This window comes from Sarcophilus harrisii, chromosome 1 (genome assembly GCF_902635505.1).
Source record: "Sarcophilus harrisii chromosome 1, mSarHar1.11, whole genome shotgun sequence".
Lineage (NCBI taxonomy): Eukaryota > Metazoa > Chordata > Mammalia > Dasyuromorphia > Dasyuridae > Sarcophilus > Sarcophilus harrisii.
This window is the reverse complement of record NC_045426.1, coordinates 298,875,158-298,900,506: the sequence shown is the minus strand read 5'-3', so window position 1 is coordinate 298,900,506 and position 25,349 is coordinate 298,875,158. Positions and strand designations below refer to the sequence as shown.

The 25,349-nt window shown below is 37.0% G+C and overlaps 1 protein-coding gene across 4 annotated transcripts in view; it reads right to left on the bottom strand.

Annotated features, from left to right (window-relative positions):
* Window positions 1-25,349, bottom strand: part of MYH11 (myosin heavy chain 11) — a 129,421-nt gene that overhangs the window by 9,958 nt on the left and 94,114 nt on the right. For all 4 annotated transcript variants that reach the window (XM_031944220.1, XM_031944210.1, XM_003761672.3 and 1 more), the window contains 15 exons: window positions 24,092-24,200; window positions 23,460-23,591; window positions 23,065-23,271; window positions 19,268-19,405; window positions 18,704-18,827; window positions 17,910-18,081; window positions 14,727-14,939; window positions 14,112-14,256; window positions 12,199-12,405; window positions 9,462-9,566; window positions 9,219-9,371; window positions 8,622-8,870; window positions 4,592-4,804; window positions 3,693-3,905; window positions 816-977 (listed from right to left, as the gene is read on the bottom strand). In XM_031944220.1, coding sequence (XP_031800080.1) covers window positions 816-977; window positions 3,693-3,905; window positions 4,592-4,804; window positions 8,622-8,870; window positions 9,219-9,371; window positions 9,462-9,566; window positions 12,199-12,405; window positions 14,112-14,256; window positions 14,727-14,939; window positions 17,910-18,081; window positions 18,704-18,827; window positions 19,268-19,405; window positions 23,065-23,271; window positions 23,460-23,591; window positions 24,092-24,200 — 2,542 coding nt within the window. The remainder of the gene's footprint in view (window positions 1-815; window positions 978-3,692; window positions 3,906-4,591; window positions 4,805-8,621; window positions 8,871-9,218; window positions 9,372-9,461; window positions 9,567-12,198; window positions 12,406-14,111; window positions 14,257-14,726; window positions 14,940-17,909; window positions 18,082-18,703; window positions 18,828-19,267; window positions 19,406-23,064; window positions 23,272-23,459; window positions 23,592-24,091; window positions 24,201-25,349) is intronic.

Here is a 25,349-nt window from a genome sequence, read left to right as displayed (position 1 = left end):
ACAAAGCCACAAAGCTCTTGTTTTGGAGTTTAGCCTCAGACCCCATCACCTAAGACACCTGTTACTGTGTGTCTAGATTAACCAGTCTTAGAAGAAGAGCCCAGGGATGGTGGAATTTACTTTGTCTAAAATTCATATCATCTGCTTATATGGGATTACACACATGACAGATGCTTAGTGCGTGTTAGCTCTTGAAAAGGGAAGTCCTACTTAAGTTTGACAATTAAGAAAGACATAATTTCCAGATAATTTAATCATCTTATAAATAATGCCAGCATGTTTATTAATAAAAAGATAGTCATCTCTCTTTTAGACCAGAAACAATCAAAGCAACAAGCTTAAGGTTTATATGCCTAATGGAAGAAGAATTTTCTTGAGTGGCAATCAACTCTTAATTGGTTAATAGTAAGAAAATATTAAATGAGGGACTAGACCTATTCAAATGAACCTTTGATTAAATCATTTACTTCTAAGTAACCCCAAATCTTGGGCAATCTTTTCAAAGAATTTAATCCACTTAAACCAGAGTAGAGAGTATAATGGCTTTTCAACCTGGATGGTGTCTGAATAAGATTATTAAGAAAGTCAGTCCAAACTCATTATCAGAAATGTCCTTTTAGACTGAGCTTTTGAAATCAGGACTTTAGAAAGAGGGGGGAACTCTGCATCACTATATATCATTGTTATTAATAATCATTTCTTTTACAAGGCTGTAATGTCAGAAAAATCATAGCTTGTCTTTTTCTCTGACTGAGATATATGTGGAGTGGGTTCCCGCCTCATATCCTGTGAACCCAAGGAGAAATTCTACCTACCTGGAGTTTACGGAGTTGCTTGATGGCCTCCTCCCGCCCTTTGATGGCTGAGTCAGCTTGAAGTTCCAGATCTTTGATGTCTACTTCCAATTTCTTCTTGGCTGCAGCTGCCAGGGCCCTCTGCTTTCGTTCATCTTCTAGTTCTGTCTCATACTCATGGAGCTAATTAAGGAAAGGAAAATTGATGTACAGATTTACTTTCTGGATTTAGCTATCAGTCCTGAGGGGTAGATCAGAGATGGCAGTTATGAATATAACTCTGGAATAAAAGTTCAATCAACAGAATTTCCAACTGCTGAAATGGAGTAGCTCTGTTTAGTGGTGAGTGGCTGTAGGTGTCCAAATGAAGCCCAAATAAATCTAAAGTAGACTGTGGGGTCCCTCAGGGAAATCTGAAACAATTGTTGATAATCCACCACAAGTCAGTATTACCCCTGAAGGGAGTGTGCTGATAAATGTTTAACAATCAGCTCCTCCAACATCCTGTGTCTCCCCCTCAAAATGCAGACAATTTTATGTTTCTTTTTTTTCCTTTTTCTACTCTCCTAATTCTTTTTCCCTAATCCTTTCCCTCCCTCATATAGGTACGTCATTTAGAATCAAATCTCAGTTCAGATACCACCTTCTGCAGGCCTTTTTCTCTTGTATCCCAGCGCTAGTGCTCTCTCTTCGAAGTCTACCTTGCAGTCTTACTCTGTGCACCCTGTGTATATCCTATGTATCTTACATGTGACTATATACATGTTTTCTTCACTGGAATGTCAACTTTTTGTGGGCAGGGACTGAACATTTATTCTTTGTCTCTCCAGTTAGTCAGTAAATATTTATTAAGCACCTTTTATGTGCTGGGCAAACTTATGTGCAAAGAACTATAGGAATATATAAAGGAGCAAAAGATGGTTCTTGCCCTCAAGAAGCTCACAATCTAATAGAGGAGATGGCAAGCAAAAATGTACAAACAGGCTATATATAGGATAAGTAGGACAAATAGGAAATAACAGGAAGGAAAAATTAACAGGAAGGAGGAGGGGTTGAGAGAGGAATTTTGTAGAAGATGGATTTTAGTTGGGACTAAAAAGAAGCCAGGAAAACAGAAAGTGGAGGTAAGGGATTGGGGACAGGGGGGAGGGCATTTCAGATATGGAATGCCATATCAAGAGACTGAATGTCTAGTTTGGGAAATAAACAGGGCCGGTGTCACTGGATTGAAGAGTACATGGTTGGGAAGAAGCTGGAAGATTGCAAAGAAAGAAAGGGAATGGATTATGAATGCCAAACAGAACACTTTGATCCTGGAAGCAATAGCAAGTCATTGGAATTTGAGCAGGAGAGTGACATGATCAGAACTACACTTTAGGAAAATCACTTTAGTTGATTAGAACAAATGGAGGACAGATTGGAGGAGGGAAAGATTTGAAATAGCAGACCCCCTAGGCTGTTGCAGTAGTACAGGTATGAGGTGATGAGGGCCTGCACTAACATGGTGGCAATGTCAGAGAAGAGAAAAGGGATATTTGATTGATATTGCAAAGTTGAGGTAGGCCTTGGACACAGATTGGATATAGGGGCTGAGAGAGAGCAAGGAGGAGATGAGGATGACTGCTAAACTGTGAGCCTGAGTAACTGGGAGGATAGTGCTCTCCTCTACAGCAATTAATCCCAGTGCCTAGTAAATTGCCTGGCACATAAGGACTTAATAAATGCTTGTTGATTAGTAGTTGAATTCCATTCATTCTGTAGTAAATATCTTGGTAGGGGAGTACCTAGGGCATGATAAAATGAGACCCCAAGATCTACAGTAAGAGGACCTGAGAACTCAGGATCACTTTCTTGCCATTAAATAGCTGATTAACGCCTCTATTCACCCAGGGCCATCTCTAGTTGTTTTGATTTAAATCTTGCCACTGGACCCAGATGGCTCTGGAGGAGAAAGAAAGGCAGATGGCCTTGCACAAGTACAGACCTCCCTCAATCAAATCCACTTCACTTGCTTGTCATGGCATGTGATATCAGGGTTCTTTTTGAGAAAGAAGGACAAACAACTCTGTTCAACACCGGAGATATGAACACAAAAGCAAAGGTAGTCCAGTTCCTTAAATATCTTACATCAATAGGGGGAGACAATCTAGGGACATAGTGCTCATATAACAAAAAACTGTGAAGCTAAACACTATTTGTGGAAGACTCCCAGAAATTTTTTCTGACACTTTTTAAAATTAAGAATTAATTTTGGAATATTTTTGTTAAATTCTGTATTTTTTATTTTTGTAAATTTTTAAGTGTCTCAATTAATTTTAATATTTAATTTAATATTCTTCAATATCCTAGATTTGAATGATTTTTTCCTTTTCCTATTTATTTTTAATATAGGTTTTATTTAATTTCTATGAACTAGCAAAGTATAAGTATTCTAATACATGAAAAAGATCATAAGAAAGTGATAGAGGTAATGTGACATAGTAGATAAAAGTTTGGTGTTTGAAGTCTAGAATACCTGGGCTCAGATCTGCCTCTGACACTATCCTGAACAATCCTGAACAAACCCTATTTTATTCAGACAATTCTCTAGGATATAATGAATGAATTAGGCATAGACTGTTGGAAGGGAGTTTCAGTGTAGGAATCCCATATGCTTGCTGCTGGCCTTGTGCATTGTGTGCATTTGGTACTGACCAAGTAAGATGAAACTAAAAAGAAAATTGTAAATTATTGTGCATTATTTCCATTAACTTGTATTTGCAAGTTAACCTCACCCCAAAAAATAGTATATAGATCTTAAGGGTACCCACATCATCTAAGTAAGGTGAAATGACATGTAAAGCATTATATATATGTTAATTTTTATAAGGGACAGCCTCTCCTGAGTCAAAATGTTACCTGCTTCTGCAGCTGCCTTCTCTTCTCTTCATTTTGCTCATCCCTTGCCTGGAGATCTCTCTCAAATTGGCCCTTCAGGGCTTGCATGTTAACCTCCAGCCTCAGCTTGGCATCCTCGGTGGCCTGCAGCTCATCCTCCAGTTCCTCTAGTTGAGTCTTCATCTCTTCCATCTGGGTTTCCAGAGCTCGTTTGGATTTCTCTAGTTCATGGACCTTGAAAACCAAATTAGTATTCTCACTTTTACCATCATTTGTATAATCAGGCAACTAGATAGTATATTGCATGTTGAATGTTGCACTGGAAGTCAAGGAAATCTGAATTTGAATCTTCCTCAGATACTTTTATTAGTCATGTGGTCCTGGGCATATCACCTAACCTCTCAGTCTTAGATTCCTCATCTATAAAATGAGTATAATAATAGTACCTTTTTCACACAGTGTGAGGTCAAATGAGAGAACACGTAACATAATCTGCAAATATCAAAGTGCTATATAAATGCTATATTATCATTTTGTTATTACATAATACCATGAAGATTACTAATGAGTATACATTGCATTTAACAGTACATAAGATATTCTTGATCAGAAATAACTGTTGTCCCAAAAGCAGTTTTCCTTTCCTTCCCTAGGTCTCCAATTTCTATCATCCACATTGATTACAATTTTTTCTATCTCTGTTTTGGTTTTATACATTCCTTCAACTCCTCAATATTATGGTGATATAAAATGGTTATGATCACAGGTATGTGCTCTGAGCTCAGCCCTTACTTTTTGGATTCTACCCTGAATTTGTAGCGAGTGGAGTCTGGCAATTGTGGATTCTGGTGGTAAGTAGAGGGACTAGTGCTGGCAGACTAGCACAACAGAGAGGAGAAGAAGGATTGGGAAAGACTCACGTTTTTGCCCACATCATCCTTGGAGCTAACCAGATCTTCCATTTCGGCTTTGAGCATTTTGTTGGTTCTTTCAAGTTCTTCTTTGGATTCCAGAGCCTCCTCCAGAGCCCGGGCTAAGGACAAGGCTTTTGTTTCCTTCTCTCTAGCTTCCGCCTCTGCTCTGTCTCTTTCATCAGCGTATTTGGAAGAGATATTTTTCTCCTCTGCTAACAACTGCAAAAACAGCCAAAAAACAAGGAAATAAGCACTGGCTAGAGATAAGTAGTAAGGACTTCAGAGGTAGTATCTGCATATCTTTGTCTTCATTTCTTAATCTCCGCTGCAGAAAAAAAAAAACAAAACAAAACAAAACAAAAAAAAAAACAAACCTGTATTATCTCTAGAAATTATTTAGCTATCTATGCAAACAATTCAACAAAAAAATTTTTGCTTTAGTTTTTCTCAGTTGACCACATTAAAAACCAAAAGCAACTGAACTACTTTCTACATGCAATTCTATCATAGTCCAGTTAATGCTGGTCAGAAAATGGCTGGATTAAAAGCAAATCCAAATAAAAACTTAATTCTGTTATGGGCCTGTTAAGTTTGTGTTCTGGTCTCCTATCCACAAGTGTCTCTCACAAATTTGTACTCTTGATCACAAGAGGGGCCAAGGGAGAGTGGAGATGAGAAGCACAAATCCATCTCTATCACTGGAAAAATTCAAAGCATAACAAACTATTACTATTAGCATAATCTTTTATCTGCAGAGAAAAAAAAACATTACATAGTAACTCCTCATTTATACAAAGATCTGGCTACTGGAAAACCGAAGCTTGCAGAAGATAGCCAAAGCAAAATAAAAAAGCAAGCTTCCAACGTCCATTGTCCATGCACTTTACTAGATAGGAGAGAGTGTTGGTTCCTCACCTAAACACTAAAGTAAATTAGAAGCAGTGATGACACGTTGACAGCAAAGAGAATAGCTAACAGTACTGATAAGAGATTAAAACTGAAAAAAATAAGCAGAGTTGTAAAAACGACAGAAATCTGTATATACACACACACATATATGAATATAAATATAAAGGAAAGGAAAGGAAAGGAAAACACACATGTACATCAGCCATCCCAGAAGAAGGTATGTGCTCTCTCTATATATCTACAGAAGTAAACAGTTAAATCATTGAATCATTTAATAAATGAATCTGAAAAGTCTTTGGCTGACAGATTTGAACCCCACTTGGGCTTCTGTAATGCTTTGCAGTTTAAGAGGAATGGGATGGTTAGAAATATCCATATTCTGCCCACTTAGGTCAGCTAGGTGCCATGGTGAATACAGTGTTGGACCCAGAATCAGGAAACCCTGAGTTCAAATTTGACCTCAAACACTTACTAGCTGTATGACTTTGAGCAAATCACTGAACTTCTGTTTAATTTTTCAAATGTAAAATGGTGGTGATAATATTTACTTGCCAGCATTGTTGTGAAGATATTTGCAAAGCACTTAACACAATGTTTAACATAAAGGAGATACCATATAAATATTTGTAACCTTCCTTTTTTTCCCTTCCTCTTTAAGAGAATACCAGGGAGAGATAACAAAATGATAATTCAAATGCACTATCATTTGAGAAATGGTTAATAAAACTGGAGAAAATTAAGAATATGATATCTTCAAATATTTTTTATTATAGCTTTTTAGTTACAAGATATATGCATAGATAATTTTTCAGCATTGATAACTGAAAAACCTTTTGTTCCAATTTTTCCCTTCCCAGATGGCAGGTTGACCAATATATGTTAAACATGTTAAAGCATATATCTTCAAATATTTGAAGAAATATCTCATTAAAAAGGGATACTTGTCAAATTGGCAAAATAGATAAGGTCTAATAATAGTCGACATTGGACCAGCTATGGGATCACACCAATACACTGTTAATAGAACTTCGAATTCTAAAATGTTCTAGAAAAAACAGTTTGGAATTATGCAGGAAAAATCACAGTTTCATAGTCCTGGATCCAGCAGTCCTAAAAATATACCCTAAAGAGGACAAAGAGAAAGAAAAGTCCTGTATATGATAATATTCAAGACAGCATTTTTTGTAGTAGCAAAAAATAAACCGGAAAGAAAATGAGTTGCCTATGTAGGGGATAAATGAACAAATTTTGGTATATTCTGTGGCATAAAAATAAATGCTAAGAATTCAAAGTAACACAGGAAGACAATATGGATAGCTACAGAGTAAAGAAGGCAGAATCAGAAGAACCACATACAAAAATGACTATAGTAATGTAAACACAAACAGCAATAACAGCAGCTGAACTCTAAAAATTCTGAATCCCAGAGGACACTTTTTAAGCCTTTCTATAGAAGGGGTGAAGGACAACAGAGATGGAATTTTGCAATGGCTGTAGAAATTTTTCTTTTGTTCTATTTAATTTTCTGTGTAACAAAGAAGGGGTTAATATTGAAGGATATATCCAAAAATGACTTAAATATTAAAAGCCATCAAGAAATTATGAAAAAATAAGGGATTGGATTTGATTTCGCAAGTAAAATTACAGGAAAATAGATTTTGGCTTAACAGAACTTTCTCACAAAATTATCTAGGAATGCAAGACACCAGTGAGAAGTCCACAATGGATAAATGATCAAAAGATACAGATAATTTTCAAAATAGAAAAGAGAAATTTATAATCACTTGAAGAATGCTCCTTCTTAGTAATAATAAGAGATACAAAGTATATAAAGTATCATCTCACACCCATTAAACAGGACAATAAAAAATAAGAACAATGTTGATAAAATTGTGAAGACAGAGGTACACTCATTCTTTGCTGGTGGAACTGAAAATTTGTAGAATATTTTTGGAAAGAAATCTGATAGAACACAGTAAACTCATAAAAATAATCATATTCTTTTACCCAATTATTCCATTGTTAGTAATGTATACTGAAAGTTTTTTTTTCAGTCAAAAAGGAGACGTCTGATTTTCATAATAGCATTATGTGTAATCAATCACAAAAACTGGAAGCAACCTAAATATTCATCAGGAGAAAGAATTGCATGTTGATACATTCATATAAGTTGCCACAATGTGGTTAAAACTGACAGATGGGAAATATTTGGAAAATAACTATATGAAACAATGCAAAATGAGAAAAGCAGAGCTAAAAGAATGACGTATACATTAAATACAACCATAAATGAAGAAAAGTCAGTGAGAATGAATAGGCAAAAAACACAGATTCCTGGTGAGTACTTTAGAAGGAGCAACTGGAAAGCCATTATGATACTTTATACATAAGAATTAGTTTAAATGCAAATAACTTAGTAATCAAATTTAGTTGGTTGAATTGATGTTTAACATTTTAAAAAATGTAATGTCCTCTAGGAGGCAGTAAATATCTATTCACTGAAGGTGAATGACACCCCATCAGGTGTGGAAAGAATTGAACTAAATGATCTCTAAAGTTCCTTTTGATAACTCAAAAAATAAGTGATCATCATAATAATGACCCTGAAAAGTTATTGAGAAAAAAGTTAAATTATTTTGAGTATACTCTGCTTATGAAAGAACCTAACACATTTTAGAAAAATTTTATGTTCAAAGTGATTAAGATAAAAATAATTTTGATTCTTAAATCATTTTGAATTCTTTGAAATAGTGTGTATATACATACATATATAGTATACATACATATGTATATACACCCATATACACATACATATATATATTATATACACATGAATATATACAAATGTTCCTTGTCAATGCTGGATAAATTTAGCAGTCCAACAATCAAAGTGATCCTACTAATAATACTGCTTCCCTTTTCTAGGAGATGTTCATTGTAAGGGTAGATCCCTCTTCACTTCATAGATCAAGATTTTGGGGTGAACAGAAGTTAAGTGGCAATTCATCGAGGAGAAATAGGAAATAAATATCCAGAGGAGCTTCAAATACAAATTGATTCACTTAACTATATGTTAAGTTTACTATATGAACCACCACAGGAAAAAGACCATAAGAACAGATTCTACCTGGTCAAACTTCTTTTGTTTCTTTTCCAAATTGGACACCAGTTGGCGCTGGTTGTCCAAGTCCACAACTAGGTCATCCAGTTCCTGCTGAAGCCTGTTCTTAGTCTTTTCCAGTTTGTCATAAGATGCTGCTTTCTCCTCATACTGCTGGGTAAGGCCTTCAATTTCTTTCTGGAGCTTCTTTTTGCCTTCTTCAAGGCCCTCCACAGTGCTGGCAAAATCTTGCAGCTTCTTCTTTGAATCAGAGAGCTGAAATAAGAAATTTAGGTAAGAAGAATGGTGGTCTATAGTGAGCCACTCAGTTCCTTGACTTGAGTCCACCTTGTGTCTTTCCTTGAAATAATGAAGTAAACCAAGATTACTCTTGAAGACTTTCAACCAATGAGGAGAATTGAGTGGCTAATGACTAAACTAATGAAATAAACAACATGGTATAAATTCTCTAAGGTCCACACTTTAGGGTCCTCTAGGATCTAATTCTAAAGATCTAATAAAGCTCATGTATTGAGTTGGGTCATAGGGACAGCATAGATTCTTAGAACAAACCTTCTGCCTCTTCAAATCCTGCCTATCTCTTGTCTGGGATCAAAATGGCACCTGTATATTAAGAGTTGAGATGTGTCGCTCCAGATTTTGCTTGGCTTCCACTTCCTCATCCAGTTGATCTTGCAGGCTATTTCTTTCATCCTCTAGCTGGCGAAGTTTAGTAGACACATTCAACTTCTGTCGTGTTTCTTCTTGGAGCAATTCCTATAAAAAGAACACACCAAGTTTGCCTTCTATGAAGTTTTTTGTCTCAGCCCCACTCACATTCCCTGCTTGCTATGGCACGATACTTACTTGAGTATCCTGCAGCTGGGATCCTAGGGATGCAACATCTTTGGCCAATTTTATGGTCTTCCCTTCTGCCTCATTCAGCATCCCAGTGACACTCTCCACTTCATTCTAAAGTTCAATTACATATAAGGATGACCATTTTTGACCATTCACAAAATAGTACTCTATTGGATAGAAAAACTAAAATCTGTTACATTTTGGGATCAAATACTGAATTGTTATCTGGAATCTCTTAAAACACAGCTTCATCTAAGAATCAATTGCAGAGCAAGCCTACATTGGTTGGGACTTGTAGAACCTCCTCTAATGAGAGCAGTCCAGCTAAATTAAAGATGTACAAAAATAGAAAAGGCTGCTTGAGTGATGATGAGTTTACCTTCACAAAGTGGATGACTACTTACTAGGTATATGATAGGATTCCTTTTTCAGGAACAGATAAAATTTCCTTTCAGGTTCCTTCCAATTTAGAATTATTGTGATAAGTTGGCCTTAATCACCGTACTAAGACAGGCCACAGGCAAAAGGTGATTCTGTGTCTAACCATTCCATTTCAATAAGATAGGTGCATGGTTGGATACTTACTATGGAAAGAAAGACCTTCCCTTTGGAAGTATGTTTACTAGAAGTTTGCAGTTCCTTATTCCCATACTTATTTCTCCATCTATTTGGAGATACCTCAAGATAAAAAAGACTGGGCTTTATATCTATCTTTAGGACCCTAAATAAATTTCATAAATTTTCTTTTTTTTTTTGTCACCCTAGAGAAAACGGTATTCAAGATCCCTGCTGTTCCAGATTTTTGTAGTTCTAAAATAAACTATTTTAATCCCCTTCTATTTCATTCACATTTGCACAGATAGTTTAAATTGATAAGAGTCTGTACCCAGATGGGAAGTTGCTTTTCTTATGATGATAAAGTTCTTCTTCTGCAGAACACTCAGTCTCCAAAGCACAGAGGGGAAAAAAACCACCCTTTCTCTATTCTGAATAAGTAAAATATTAATAAAGAATCTTTCTATACTTTGCTATTCACAGAATAGCTAAATCAGTGCAAATGAGTCAAATTCCTAAGAAGAGAAGGATGAAAGGGGAAATGCAATAATGGTCTTTAAGAATTATGAAATGGCTTGTAACATACTGTTCATTTCTACCAAGAGACCAAACTAAAGGAAATTGACTGATTTTTGCAATAGTGGAGACTGAGATTCACTAGACAGAACTTTCTGGGAGAGCTATGAGATTTCAGAATAAATTATTTAGAGACTCTTAGGGAATCTTAGGGAATTTCTCCTTGGAAAGAGCAATTGGAAAAAAACAAACAAACAAACATCCACTGGCCCATTATGGGTTTGCAGAGTTGGGTAAGGTACAAGTAGAAAATGTACAAGTATACCAGGAGTTAACATTAGACAATAGTTCAAATGAAAAGGGCATGAGGGCTTCAGGGGACTGCATGTTCAACAAGTCCACAGGATAATGGAGCAGCCAAAACTAATGGGATGTTAGGATGTACTGATAATAGGACAGATTATAGAACAAAGGACATTATAGACCCATTACATTCTGCTTTGGTCGGACCACACTTGGAGAAGTTTACAGTTCTGACTGCTATATTTTAGAATAGATAATACGTTGGAACAAATTCAAAGGAAAGAAAATAACAGAAGAGATTTACAACTATTGCATAGGATTGGTTGAAGGAACTGGGGATACTTTATCTTGAGGAGAGAAGACTTGAGGGGTTGGAGATGCGTTATAAGACTAAACTGGAAGCAAGACAGAAATTTCAAAGAAGTCAATGTAGGCTCATTATTGGGAATAATATCTGAACAATTAGAGTTATCTAAAAGTGGAATGAGCTCCCAGAGGAGACAGTGAGTTCTCTAGCACTGAAAGTCTTCAAACAGATGCTAGCTGACCACTTGGAAAAGTGTACAAGGAATTCCTGATCAGGTAGGAATTGTCCTAGATGACCTTGGAGGTCATTGCTAACTCTGAGATGATATGGTGATATGGTTAGATGGGGGCACTGGACCTAGAGTCAGGAAGACCTGAATTCAAATCCAGTCACAGACCCTTACTAGCTTATTAGCTGAACACATCACTTTACCACTGTCTGCCTGTTTCTTTGATTCTAAAATGCTGATCATGTTAGCATTTACTTCCCGGAATTGTTGTGAGGATCCAATGAAATAATATAAGGCATAAATTAAATAAATTATTATTTTTAATATTATTCTTCTATTTCCTCATTGAATTTTTAATTGAATTTTTTTGAATTGAATTTTTAATACCATTATTTAAGTTAAATGGGGATTTTGTAATTTTGTAATTCCCAGAAGAATCAATGAAATAATATTCTTAAGGTACTTGGCATAGTTGCTGGTGCATAGTAGATACTATACATCATTATGACCTCAGTTTCCTCAACTTTAAGATGAGGATTATAATAGTATCTGTCTGTGAAATGGGAATAATAGCAGCACCTACTTCCGTGGGTTTTGGTAAGAATCCTATGAGATAATATTCTTAAGGCATTTAACACAGTGTATGGCACCTAGTAGATTCTATATAAATGTTAGCGATTATTGCCATGATGCTGATGTGATTTTTATGATTAATTACAGGTCTTTGCTAACCCGAAGATTTCAGCCATTTCCAAAAGCTGAGGAAATTAAGGTGGCCACTGCTTGGACCCCACCTGTTCTATTCTGGGACAGTGATGGGCTCTCAAACTCACCTGTAACTTGTGGACTTTGTCATTGAGCTCTGCCCGCACCCGTTCCCCGTCACTGCATTTGGACTGGAGGTCCTGAACCTGTGTCTCCAGCTTCTTCTTTTTGTGTTCCACCTCTTGCTTCGCTTGGTTCAGGGACCTCAGTTCATTGGCTAGATCTGCATTGTCTTTTTCCAGGGTCTGCTTGTTCTTGTCCAGATTAGCTTTAGCCTAAGCCCAGAGCACAAGAGAAGAAACATGGCAGTTAAACCTGAGACTGAAAGGTCCAAAAGCTGGCTATGGAAGCAACGGGATCTAACTAAATTCAATATTTATGGAGCCCATACTGCACATGTTTGTGGTGAGTAAAGAGATGAGTAAAAACATGGTCTCTGCCCTCCAGGTATTTATAATCTAATAGGAGATTAAGACAAGTACACAGATAAGAACTACTACAAGTTGGCATTTATTATCATAGTCTCTGTGAACCTCAGCTTCCTTTAAAAAAAATAAAATAAAATAAAAGGGGAAGAATAATACCTCCTACCTAGAAAAGACCAGATTGTAGAAAGAAATATTATAAAGGTAAAAATTAAATTTTGAGAAAGAGATGATGAAAAGAGCCCTGAACTAAGAGTCTAGGAATAATAGTAACTTGTATTTGCATCGTTTGCAAGGTTTGCAAAGTACTTTAAATATATTACTTTATCTGAATCTTACAACCCAGTAACATAGGTGTGTTGTTAGAGTTGAGGAAATAGATTAAGAAAAGCTAATGACTTACTCACAATCACATAGCTAATGTCTGAGGTAGAACTTCAATCCTTCCAACTCCATGGCCATTCCGCCAAGTCCCACCCAGTTCTCAGGTGGTTCTAGTCTTTGCTCTGTCACTAACTAGGTATATAATGATAGATCCATTAAAGAGACAGAGTCAAGGGGTGAAGCCAAGATGGCAGAGACTAGGCAGGTCTTTGTGTGAGTTCTTCCTGGCTTCCCTCAGAATCAACATCAGACAAGAGGCAGAGTCACCTTATATGATAAGAGAGATGAATTTGGTGTCTAAAGACCTGGATTCAAATCTCAGCTCTGCAGTGTGACTTGGGTAAGTCAATTAACTTCACCAATGTTATTTATTAATTTCATAGGTTCATTAGTTAATTATTAATCTTATATACTTGCCCTGTTTACTTCACAGAGCTGTTGTGAAAATCATATAAGTGAATATATGGGAAATTACATTGAAAATTTTAAAGAATTCTAGGGCTATGAAGTAGCCTCTGTGGGCCCTGCCTTCTCTCAGGCATATAGGTAACACCATGAATAGAATGCTGGGCCTGAAGTCAGGAAGACCTGAGTTCAAATCCATCCTCATACGCATTAATTGTATGATCTTGAGCAAATCACTTCTATTCTACCTCAGTTTCCTTATCTCTAAAGTGGGGGGTAATAATACCTCCACTTTGCAGAATTGTTATGAAGATCAAATGAGATTATAAAGCATAGTTTCCAGCATATAGTAGGTACTATATAAAAGCTGGCTATCTTTACTATCAGGATGATGACAATGATGGACAATGTAGAAGACAGAATCCTAGATTCAGAGTCGGAAAGATCCAACTTTAAATCCTACTTTATGAACTGATACTATGTGTCTCTGGGCAAGTAATTTAGCCTTTCTCATCCCCTCATTTTCCACATCTGTTAAATGGGGATAAATGAGGTATAAGAGGGAGGCAGTGTAAAGGACTCTGCAAATCTTAAAACTCTGTATAATGTTAACTGTTATTGTGATTTCTATCAAAAGGGGGCAAATATTTTCTCTCTACCAAAATCTCCTTTACTCAGAGTGCTATTGTTTGAAAGACCAAATGAGTGCTTGGAAGAACTCATTCCCACCCTAATCAGCTGCAACTCCCAAGGCAGGCTGGGTTTACCCTCTTGAACTGCTCCAATTGCTCTGTGAGTTCTTCTACAGCCTGTGTGTGTTTCTGTCTCATCTCTTGGACTTGGGCTTCATGTGTCCGAGTCTCCTCATCGAGGGCCTTCTTCAGTACTGTCACTTCTTGTTCCCTCTTGGCTCTGAATAGGAATAAAGGGAGCAAGGAGGGGGAATGAAGACATGGGGAGGGAAAGTAGCAGCTTCCTACTTGATGGAGTATCAGTGACCAGTCTGTAATCTTAAATCAGCTTCTCTTTGTGGTCTTGTGGTTCTATGAGTGTGAATGTGTGTGTTCAGGAAAGATGAAATAATTTTAATATTAACCTAATATAATTTAGAAAAGACAGTTATCATAAATCATGGAATACAAGGTCACTAAATCCAATCCAATTCACTGTTGGCATGAGTGAGATAACCATTATTCTTTGTTGCTTTAACTATATTAGTCTCTCCATTCATGTAAATAACTGGGAATTGAATTTTTAATACCATTATTTAAGTTAAAAAACATTTTTTTTTTTTTTAAAGAGCAAGACATGCAAGTGTCCATTGTGAGAAAGAATGTGGATGTGAATTCCAAGCACGTGGCACAGATGACAGACTTCTGTACCTGAGTTCCTGCTGTGTTGCTGTGCTGTCCAGGGTATCTTCTAGCTCTGTCTTCAATGCCTCCAGCTCTTCCCCCAGGTCTCTTTTCTGTTTCTCAGCCTTATTTCTTGCTGCCCGTTCTGAGTCCAAATCTTCTTGGAGATCAGAGATATGGCCCTCCAATTCTCTTATCTTCTTCAAGGCATTGTTTTTCTGAGCAATTTCATCATCAAGCCTGTGAAAAGGAAGTCATTGTGGCCTATTCTGAAGGACTTACTTATACTCTATCTCTACAGGAAATTCTTTTCCAGGACCAGATGCTCTTGTTCCCCCTGATATCAGCAATGTTCCTCCTGCACCCTTCTATTATCATGTACACAAGTCCCAAAGCCTGAGAGAAATTGGGTTGAAGAAAAGTGAGACAACCCATTGTTCCATTCCAGTCCTAGTTTTGTTGATTGATTTTTTTTTTTTTTTTTTGATTTTCATTTTGGTCCTGATCTATGATTCACTAACAGAGTCTTAATGTGGAAATTTTCTTCAGTGATCCATATTACTACCTCATATGTAACTTCATAGTCTTAAAAAAGTTGTCTGAAGCAGTGAGAATTAAGTGACTTGCTTATGCTAATATGTCTCAGAAGCAAGACTTGAACTGAGGTTTTTCTGATTCCAAAACCCACCATCTCTCCACTGTATTGCCTTTCTTCTAGTTGTTTACAAACACCAAAATAATTTATTCAACAATGACAGATCACCTACTATGGATAAGGCATTAGTAGTAGGTGCTATAGGCAATACATAAAATATCTAAGCCTGGTTCTTGCTCTCAGAAGACTGGAAGGAGTTTAGGCTAACAGGAAAATCAACTATGTATACAAATAACTATTAACACAAAGTAGTATGTAATAAGTACCACATGAATGGTACAAAATGTACAAAATAATGGTACAAAGAGCTAAGGGAACTCAGTTATGGATCACTTCTGGTTGAATTGAACAGAAATGGTTTTAAAAGAGGAAAGGATATTTAAATTAGGCCTAAAAGGATGGATAGATTTTAATGGAAGGAGTGATTTGGGAGTGAAGAGAAAGCAATGGAGTATTCCAGATTCCAGAAAATAGCATCAAGGACAGGTTTGGAAGCTAGAAGGGGAAGGTGCATTTTGAAAATGACAAGTAGGCTAGTTTCACTGGAGCTTAGATAGAATTTATGAAGGAAAATAATAGGAGATAAAGTTGGTAATTTATGAGAGCTAGGCTTTGGAAGATCTTTAAGGAATTTGGGTTTCATTTGATAGCTAGTAGAGATATCAAAGATTTTTAAGCTGTGAAATAACTATGGTATTTAGAGAAACTGATCTGGAAATGATTTTAGGATAGACTGGAAGGGAAAGATGTATTAGTTAGGAGAGCAAAAGCTGTAATCCAGATATGAAATTGAAAGGGTGTTCCTAAAACTGGTCATAGTAGTAGGAATGGCTCCCTGAAAGATATTTTGCAAAATGAATGACCAGCACTCAGTGACAGGTATTTGGGGTAGGGGAAAGGACACAGGAAGAGGAATCAAAGCTAAGAAGAACATTGGTATCATTGATGAAAATAAGGGGGAGAAAAGGAGGAAGAAGTAGATTAGAGAAGAATAAGTCCAGTTTGAGGCATGTTTAGCACAAGGTAGTCAGAAAAAGCAATACAAGGACACTCTCAGAGTCCCTCTTAAGAACTTTAGAATTGATTGTACAACATGGGAGACACTGGCATAGGACAGCCCAGCATGGCATGCCCTCATCAGAGAAGGTTCTGTGCTCTATGAGCAAAGCAGAATTGAATTAGCTCAGAAGAAACAAGAGATGCACAAAGTTAGAGAATCTACCCCAAATGTTCATGTGAACTGTTTGTGTCCGACCTATGGTAGAGCATTCCAAGCTCATATTGGTCTGCTCAGTCACATTCTAACATAGTGATATCATTTTTGGTCCTCTTTGAGAATGAAGGACAATAATTAACCAATGAGAAATAATATCTAAAAATGTTCAGCATGGTATAATTATAAGAATCAAGCCTGACCCTACAGAAAAGATTAGAAAATATCTCTTTCTTCTTTGCAGAGGTAGGGACGGTGGATGTGTAGAACATTGATCATACTATCCACATTAGTCAACATAGTTTTGCTAAAATTGCTTTGCCACAACTTCTTTTTAATTCTCTTAGAAACAGTTATTCACTAAGTAGAAGAAGGTGGAGATCTATTTGAAAATGAAAGGTACTTTAAAAACAAAAGACATTAATTTTTTAAATTAGGAAAGCAGAAAATATTCAGCAAGCAGTTGGAATTGTGGGCCTGGATCTTGGTGGGGAAATTAGGATTGGAGAAATAAATATGGCAGTCAGTCTGTCACAAAAACTTCCCGGTTAAAGTTGTGAAGGGCTAAGATCACTGAGGGGGAGGACATAGAAAGAGCAGAGAAGAAAGCCCAGAAAATAACACATGAGGAGTTTAAGAAAGCCTAGAAATAATAACAATAACAATAGCAAGCATTTATATAGGACTTTTAGGTTTACAGAGCACCTTGTACATATTATCTCGTTTGGTCCTCACAACAAACACAATGAAATAGATCCTATTGTTATCCCCATGTTATAGATAAGAAAACTGAGAAAGACAGAGGTTAGAAGACTTTTACAGGATCTCATAGCTAATAAGTATATGAGGTCTTCCTGACTCCAGGTACAGTGCTCTATTCATCTAATGAGATATATAAATTAGAGTTTTATGATTGAGTTTACTAAGGAAAAAACAGAAAGTCTCCAAAGTCAGCGCAATTTTAAACTTTGTTAGGATACAACTATAATACAAAGCAGTATGTAACATTATAAAGGGCTACGGGAATTCAAGACAGAGGACTCATTTCTGGTTGGGTTGAACAGAAATGGTTTCATGGAGGAAAGGATGTGTAAATTAGGTCTTCAAAGATAGATGGGATTTCAATGGAAGGAGTTATTTGGAAGTGAAGAGAAGGTATTAGAGGATTCCAGACAGAGGAAATAACATTGAGGATAGGTTTAGAAGCAGGAAAGGACAAGGTACATTTTCTTAGCTTTAAAATGCCTATGACTTTTAGGATATCCTAACAGTACCAATCCTCAAAGGTATTCTAAAATTATACTTGGACTATCCAAGTAGGCAGTCAGTCAGTCCAGCTTACCTGGCCAGAGCTGCTTGTAGTTCCTCTTCTTTCTTGGCCAGCTGCATTTTCAGCTCAGCAATCTGGGCCTGGAGGTCAGCAATCTGTTCATGGAAGTCACTCGCATCTCCCTCTAGTTTCCTCTTCATTTTCTCAAGCTCCTGTCTACTCTTCTCTTCCTTCTTTAGACGTACTAAAAAAAAGGTAAACATCTCTTGAAATGGAAGAAAACAGCTCAAGAGATGCTTGGAAAATCCACCTCTGAACTTGAATGAAGAAGTAAGAATCAATAGAACGAAACACACAGTCATGAAAATCATGTAAACCATGACTGCAAAAATCAGTCAAACTAATGAAAAATTATAATGAATAAACTAGGTCCCAAAGAGAGACAGGATCTATAGATGTGGAAAGCACACCATGCTTTCGGATATAATGTCTGTGGCAGCAGGCTTGCCTTACATTTTTGGCTGTTACAAGAAATAATTAAGTGGTGGGGATAGGAAAGGGGTTAAAGAGTCACACTATGGTTAAGAAAACAAAAGGAAACAATAATACTATTTTTAAAAGATAAGAAATTGAACTTCTGCTCAGTACATTTAAGTTGAAATAATCAGGAAAAGTGATACCTAGTAATTCTTACATCCGAATAATTACTTTGATGCATGACTAATAAATAATAATAAGAAAATCTCATATTCATTTGTAGTTTACCAAGGATTTTTCTCACAGCAGCTTTGGAAAGGATATTCAGGTATGTGTTTTATTAAAAAAAAAAAAATTAGTTCTTAAGTCCTTCTGCTTAGTGTATTTACCTTCCAGTTCTGAAATCATAGATTCATGCTTGTTCTTTAGCTTTGTAAGGTTCTTTGCTTTTTCCTCTTCTTCTGCCAGATTTGTTGTTAAATCACTTATTCTTTCTTCGAGGAGTTTTCTTTCCTTTTGTGAAAACAAAAAAAAAAAATTGTTTACTTGTTGGGGAAGTTTTTCAGGAGTTTCCTGGCAGCAAGTAAGAGAAAAAATATATTCCAGGAGGGAATAACCTAGGAAGAAAAGGAGGTCTTCAGAAATCCATAACAGAGAATGGGTCAAGTTCTCTGTCTCTGTCTCTATCTCTAGCTCTGTTTCCTTTTTCTCTCCCTTCCTCCCCTCAAACTCATATATATATGTATAAATCAGATGTAAAAAATTAAAAACAAGTAAAAAAAAGATATCAATAAAATGTTTTAAAATAGGTCTTATATAATTTTAAAAGGCCTGAAACACAAGTATTGAAAATTTCTGGAATAATCTAGCCACATCTTGGAGGAAAGGGAGAATATTTCAGGTCCACATCAGTAACTCTGAACTTTTTAAGTCAATAAGCTTAATCCACTCACTTTGGTTAATTTGTTGTTTTGATCATCCATGACCAGGATGTCATCCTCCATTTTCTTTATTTTTGCCTCAGCTGTGACTTTCTCAAGCTGTAGTTTTTGCCTTGCAGCTTCTTCTTCCTCTAGCTGTTCCTCAAGGTCCTTTATTGGGGGTAAATAAATAATCAGTTACAAAATCACAGAATGGGAATGGCTTCTGAGGGAACTTAGACCAACATTCACCAAGCCTATAATCCCTTCTACAAGCCCTTTTCAATCTTCCTGTACCTTACTCCCATCTACATATTCCAAAATCTGTAACACTGTTCTACACATAGCACAGTCCATCCCCAGCTCTATTTTAACATGGCTGTCTTCCATGCCTTAGATGCTGTGCCTTCTCACCATTACCCCTTAAGCTTTTTTCTCCTCTTAAGATTCTCTTCCATCTATTCTATGTACATCTTAGAAGTACCTAATCATTCCCATGCTGTCCTCCTCATTAAAACATAAACTGATTGAGGGCAGGGACTGTTTTTGCCTAAATCCTGTGTATTGCCAACACTTGGCAAAGTGCCCGGCACATAGTAAGTACTTAATAAATACTTGTTAATTGACTTGTTAATCTGAAAGCGGTAGAGTTGGGAAGTAGTCAAGCAAGGCTTCTTAAACTTTTTACACTCACAACCCCTTTTTGCCCAAGAAATTTTTACACAATCCTTTCTCGAATGTGAACTGAGGTGTTTCTGGAAGTATTCGTGCATGCACAGAACAAATTGTTCATGTTGTATGTTTAAAACTAAGGCTGCAGTAAAATTATTTGATGCAACATGGGCAAACACTACCAGAAACAATTCAGATTCCTTCCAGATTTGATTTTGAATTATTTTTGGTCATTGTGTTCAGAAACCTTTTACTCTTGCCAAATTTTTCACAAACCCCACATTCAGTCATGTGACCCCATATGGGATTGCGACCCACAGTTTAAGAAGCTTTGGTACAGAGAGCATCTGGATCAACCCTGCTACATTTACATATGAGAAACGGAGACCCAGAAAGGAAAAATAATTGGTTGGACATTGCTAAACTTAATAAGGGACTAAACTGATAAGGGAAAATTAAGTTTTCCCAAAGTAGGGGGAATTAGAGGATTCTGAGGAAAGCAAGAAAGAGGGACCAGACCTAGAGCCAGTAGTGTGGCATAAATGGATAAGTGGATAAGACAAAAAGTCTTCTTAGGACATAATACAAAGGGATATTTCCCACCCTCTCCCCATCCATTACTTTTTATAAATCCCTATAATTTTCTGGGTTTTTAATTTTATTTTTTTAGTTTATATATGTGTATAATTCATTTTTTACATATTTCCATGTGAGTCATTGAAAGAAAAGGGAAAAATCACAAGAAGGGAAAAAAAACAAGAAAAAAGAGATGAAAATAGTATGCTTCCATTCTCATTCAGTCTTCTCTCTCTGGATACAGAGGGCATTTTCCATTCAAAGTTTATTAGAATTGCCTTGGATCACTGAATTGCTGAAAGGAACTAAGTCTATAGTTTCTTTCTTTCTTTTTTTCCCGAGGCAGTTGGGATTAAGTGACTTGTCCAGGGTCACACAGCTAGGAAGTATTAAATGTCTGAGGATAGATTTGAATTCAGGTCCTCCTGACTTCAGGGCTGGTGCTCTATCTACTGCGCCACCTATCTGCCCCAAATCTATAGTTTCAATGGCAGAAAACTTGACTTTCTAAGGCATGTAGCTTTATGTATATGTCATTTTCTGTTGTGTTTGATTCTTCATGACCTCATTTGGGATTTTCTTGACAAAATTACTTGAATGGTTTGCTTTTCCAGCTCTTTTTCCACAGGAGAAAACCGAGGCAAGCTGAATTAAGTGATTTGCCCAAGAACTTACAGTTTGCAAGTGTCTGAGGCCAGATTGGAACTCATGAAGATGAACCTTTCTGACTCCAGGCCTACTACTCTATTCACTGAGCCATCTAGATTGCATTACAATAGCATACAAAAGGTTCCAATGAGCAACAACTTACAGGGACATACATTTATCCTGGCATAGAGCTCATTTTTGGAAAATCTGGTTCCACCTGAAGAGCTCTCAGGGGTTTTAGGATCTCTTTGATTAGGACCAAGAAGATAATGGCTGAAAATTATCCAAGGCATGTATAAACTTTGATTGAATTCAATACTAAACCTGTCTTAAGTGTCTATGTGTAAAGCCCTGTGACGAGGTATAAAAATATAAATAGAAAATGAAGCAACTTGCAAAGAACTTCTACTGGATTCTGTGATGGCATTTTCTTTCATTCTTTCTGTCTCTTTCCCCTTTACTCTCTCATCCCTCTCTTTTATGTCTTTTCTCTCTCATTTTTCCTTCCCTACCTTTCTTCTCTCTCCTCTTTTACCCTCTCCCTCTCCTTTTCTCATTCTCATTCCCCCCTTACCCAATCCTCTTTCTCCCTCTTCCTCCCTTCTTTTCTCCCTTCCTCCCCTCTTTCCTTCCTTCTTCTTTCTCCTCCCTCCCTTTTTTCCTGCCTTCCTCTTTCTCCTCCCTCCCTTTTTTACTTCTCTCTCCCACTCTTTTCTCTCCCCTCTCTCCCTTCGCTCATAAGAAATATTATAGGATCACAGTCATAGCTTCATACCTTTAGAACAAGAAGGAACTTTACAGATCATTTAGTCTAATCCTCTCATTTTATAGACAAGCAATCTGAGAGCCAGAGAGAATACATGACTTGTCCAAAGTTACACAGCTCATAAGCAGCAAAAGTAGGATCTGAACTCTGGTCTCGTGATTCCAAAACCTATTGCTTACTTCACTCTGCCATGTTGATCTAAAGTAAGAAGGTACCCTAGAAGTCAATCAGTTGGAACTATGCTCAAAACGTTATAAAACTGTGCATATCCTTTGATCCAGCAGTGTTACTACTGGGCTCATATCCCAAAGAGATCTTAAAGAAGGGAAAGGGACCTGTATGTGCAAGAATGTTTGTGGCAGGTCTCTTTGTAGTGGCCAGAAACTGGAAACTGAGTGGATACCCATCAACTGGAGAATGGCTGAATAAATTGTGGTATATGAATATTATGGAATATTATTGCTCTGTAAGAAATGACCAGCAGGATGATTTCAAAAAGGCCTGGAGAGACTTACATGAACTGACGCTGAGTGAAATGAGCAGGACCAGGAGATCATTATATACTTCAACAACAATACTATATGATGATCAATTCTGAAGGAAGTGGCCCTCTTCAACAATGAGATGAACCAAATCAGTTCCAATAGAGCAGTAATGAACTGAACCAGCTATACCCAACGAAAGAATTCTGGGAGATGACTATGAACCACCACATAGAATTCCCAATCCCTCTATTTTTGTCCACCTGCATTTTTGATTTCCTTTACAGGTTAATTGTACACTATTTCAGAGTCTGATTCTTTTTGTACAGCAAAATAACTGTTTGGACATGTATACATATATTGTAATTAACTTATACTTTGACATATTTAACATGTATTGGTCAACCTGCCATCTGGGGGAGGGGGTGAGGGGAAGGAGGGGAAAAGTTGGAACAAAAGGTTTGGCAATTGTCAATGCTGTAAAATCACCCATGCATATAGCTTGTAAATAAAAAGCTATAATTAAAAAAAAAAAAAAAGAATCAGCCCAACCTTTTGATTTATCACTGGGGAAACCAAGAACTAGAGAGACTAAATGGTTTTTCCAAGGTCACATAAGTCGTAAGTGGAATTCAAACTCAGATCCACTAATTCTAAACTGAGCCATCATTCTGCTGCACCCTTACCAGCATCTGTTGTGCCATCTTCTTCTTCTCAGCCTGCAGCTGCTGGCCCCTGTCCTCCTCTTCCTCCAGCCGTGCCTCCATCTCGTGCAGGATTTCTTCCAGCTCTTGCTTCTTTGCCGCCAGTCGCACCCGCATCTCCTCTGCTTCTGCATACAGTTCGGTCTCAGCTTGGAGCTGTTCCTGAAGGAGGTTCTTCTCCTCGGCCAACTGGGCAAAGTAAAAAGGGTTCCCGAGGTTATGGAATAGGCCTCCATTCACTCTGCCCTCCTACCAGTGAGCATTGATGCTACTGTAGATGAATGGCTATTCCATGCCCTGGCCCTTTTTCTCCAGGTATCCAATCTGTTCAGAGATACACCTTTGCACCTTGGGTTTTTGAAAGCCTTTAATGGTACCTGGGTGTGCTTCTGCTCCAGTTCCTTGAGTTCAGTCTCTGCTTTCTGCTGCTTTTCCTTGATCTTCTGGAGCTCATCTTCCTTTGCCTGCATTTCTTCTTCTTGGCGAGTTACTTGGAGCAAAGGTTTCACCTAGAATGTGTATAGAGGGGTTTGGTTTTTATTTCTGCTGGGTATTTGATGATGAAGCACAATAAGGAAGTTATATTAAATGGGCTCTATTCCTAAATAATAATATCATGGCCATTCTAAATATGTGATAATTTGAGTAGAATCAAGAATGAATAATGAATTAACCAATGACTGACCACATGAAAAAAGTATATATTAAGCATATATTAAGTCAGACATTGGACTAAATGAAGAGATATCCTTAATTGGAATCATATTAAATGTGTCTTTTCAGTTGAAAACAATTAAAAATGACCTTCACCTCAAATTGGATATCTTATAAAAGATATGAAGCTAAAGGAGGAGAGAAGGGAGAACAAAAATAATGGGGTAAAGTTGGGAAGAAAAGAAACATTGTTTTTCAGGAAAGAAAGGTGTGCACAGTTCAGGATCCAAGTTCAGTTAAAGTTTGGAATAGTCTTAATGGTATTAAATTGGCAAAAAGAAAGAACCCCACTCACTTTGGTGAACAGCCTCCACCATTGCCAATTCCTTAGCTTGAGGTAGGCAGCACAGTTTCTCTGGATGACTTTCATGGCAGTGAGCTGCTGTTGCCTCTTGGCAAAGGCTCTACAAACAAAGGCAGTGATACACTTAAAGAAAGACTGTCTCTGAGCATTGGAGAATCCAAAAACACCTGTTTTTCTTAGGATACAGTGTCTTGATCTGAGGTACCCCAGTCTCTGTCTTGTCCTTCAATATTCTACGTGGTATAAGTTTTCTACATTCTGCTAACTACATCATTTTTCCTGTCTCTCTGCATTGTGACTTTAGATGGAAACTACCTTAGAAATAAGGACCAGGTTTTGTTTTATGTTAAGAAAAAAATGAAAACCAAATATAAATAATGGGGCACACCCATCATGGTTCATATTGCATGTTCTGTAGAAACTCAGGATTTAAAGACAAAAATATGGTTCTGGCACCCAGCTTAGATAAGTTGGAGGTGAGAGCTAGGCTACACAGAGGTCATTGGAGAGGCAGGTTCTCCATAAAAAATACTCAAATTTATGACATTAGAACACAAAGCTTTGAATGCTGGGACACCATCAATTAACCAGAAGAATGCCATTTCCATTGTTGGTGTTATCACTCTCTACAACTATATTTTTTGAAAGAAGAAAAATTCTGTGGTTCTTTAGGCTATAAATTAAGAATGTTTAAGTGGAAGCCAGTCACCTTCCCACTAGTTTCCCTGTCAGGGGGCTATAAAGCAAAGTGAATGATTTCTCTGATTCTTGAATGGTTACTTTTTTGATGTACTCTCTATAGCTTGGGGGTAAGATAACAGCCCTAGCATCTCTGATTGGACTTGGGGAATGAAGACACTGGAATGGGAATGGACATATGGCTATGAGGTTTATTTCATGAGGCTAGTCTCTGGAGAAGATATATACACACGAGTCTTTCTGTCTTCCACTGCTCCCCAAATATAGAAATTAGCGCAAACTAGCATACTCTAAGCATATAAATACTTTATCAATGCTTTTATACTTCTTCTGGATAGTATTCCCATCAATAGACTCAGCTATCTAAGCCCATAATCAATCCCCCACAGACTAGACAATAGAGAGGCCATCCATTAAAAAAAAAAAAGTTCATGGCCCACTGTTTTGTCATTCTTCATATAGAACATGAAATTCAAAATTAAATTATTTAGGGGTTGCATTCTAGGGGTGTAGAGAAGGAGAGAAGGTTATGATATGGAAAAACATCTTT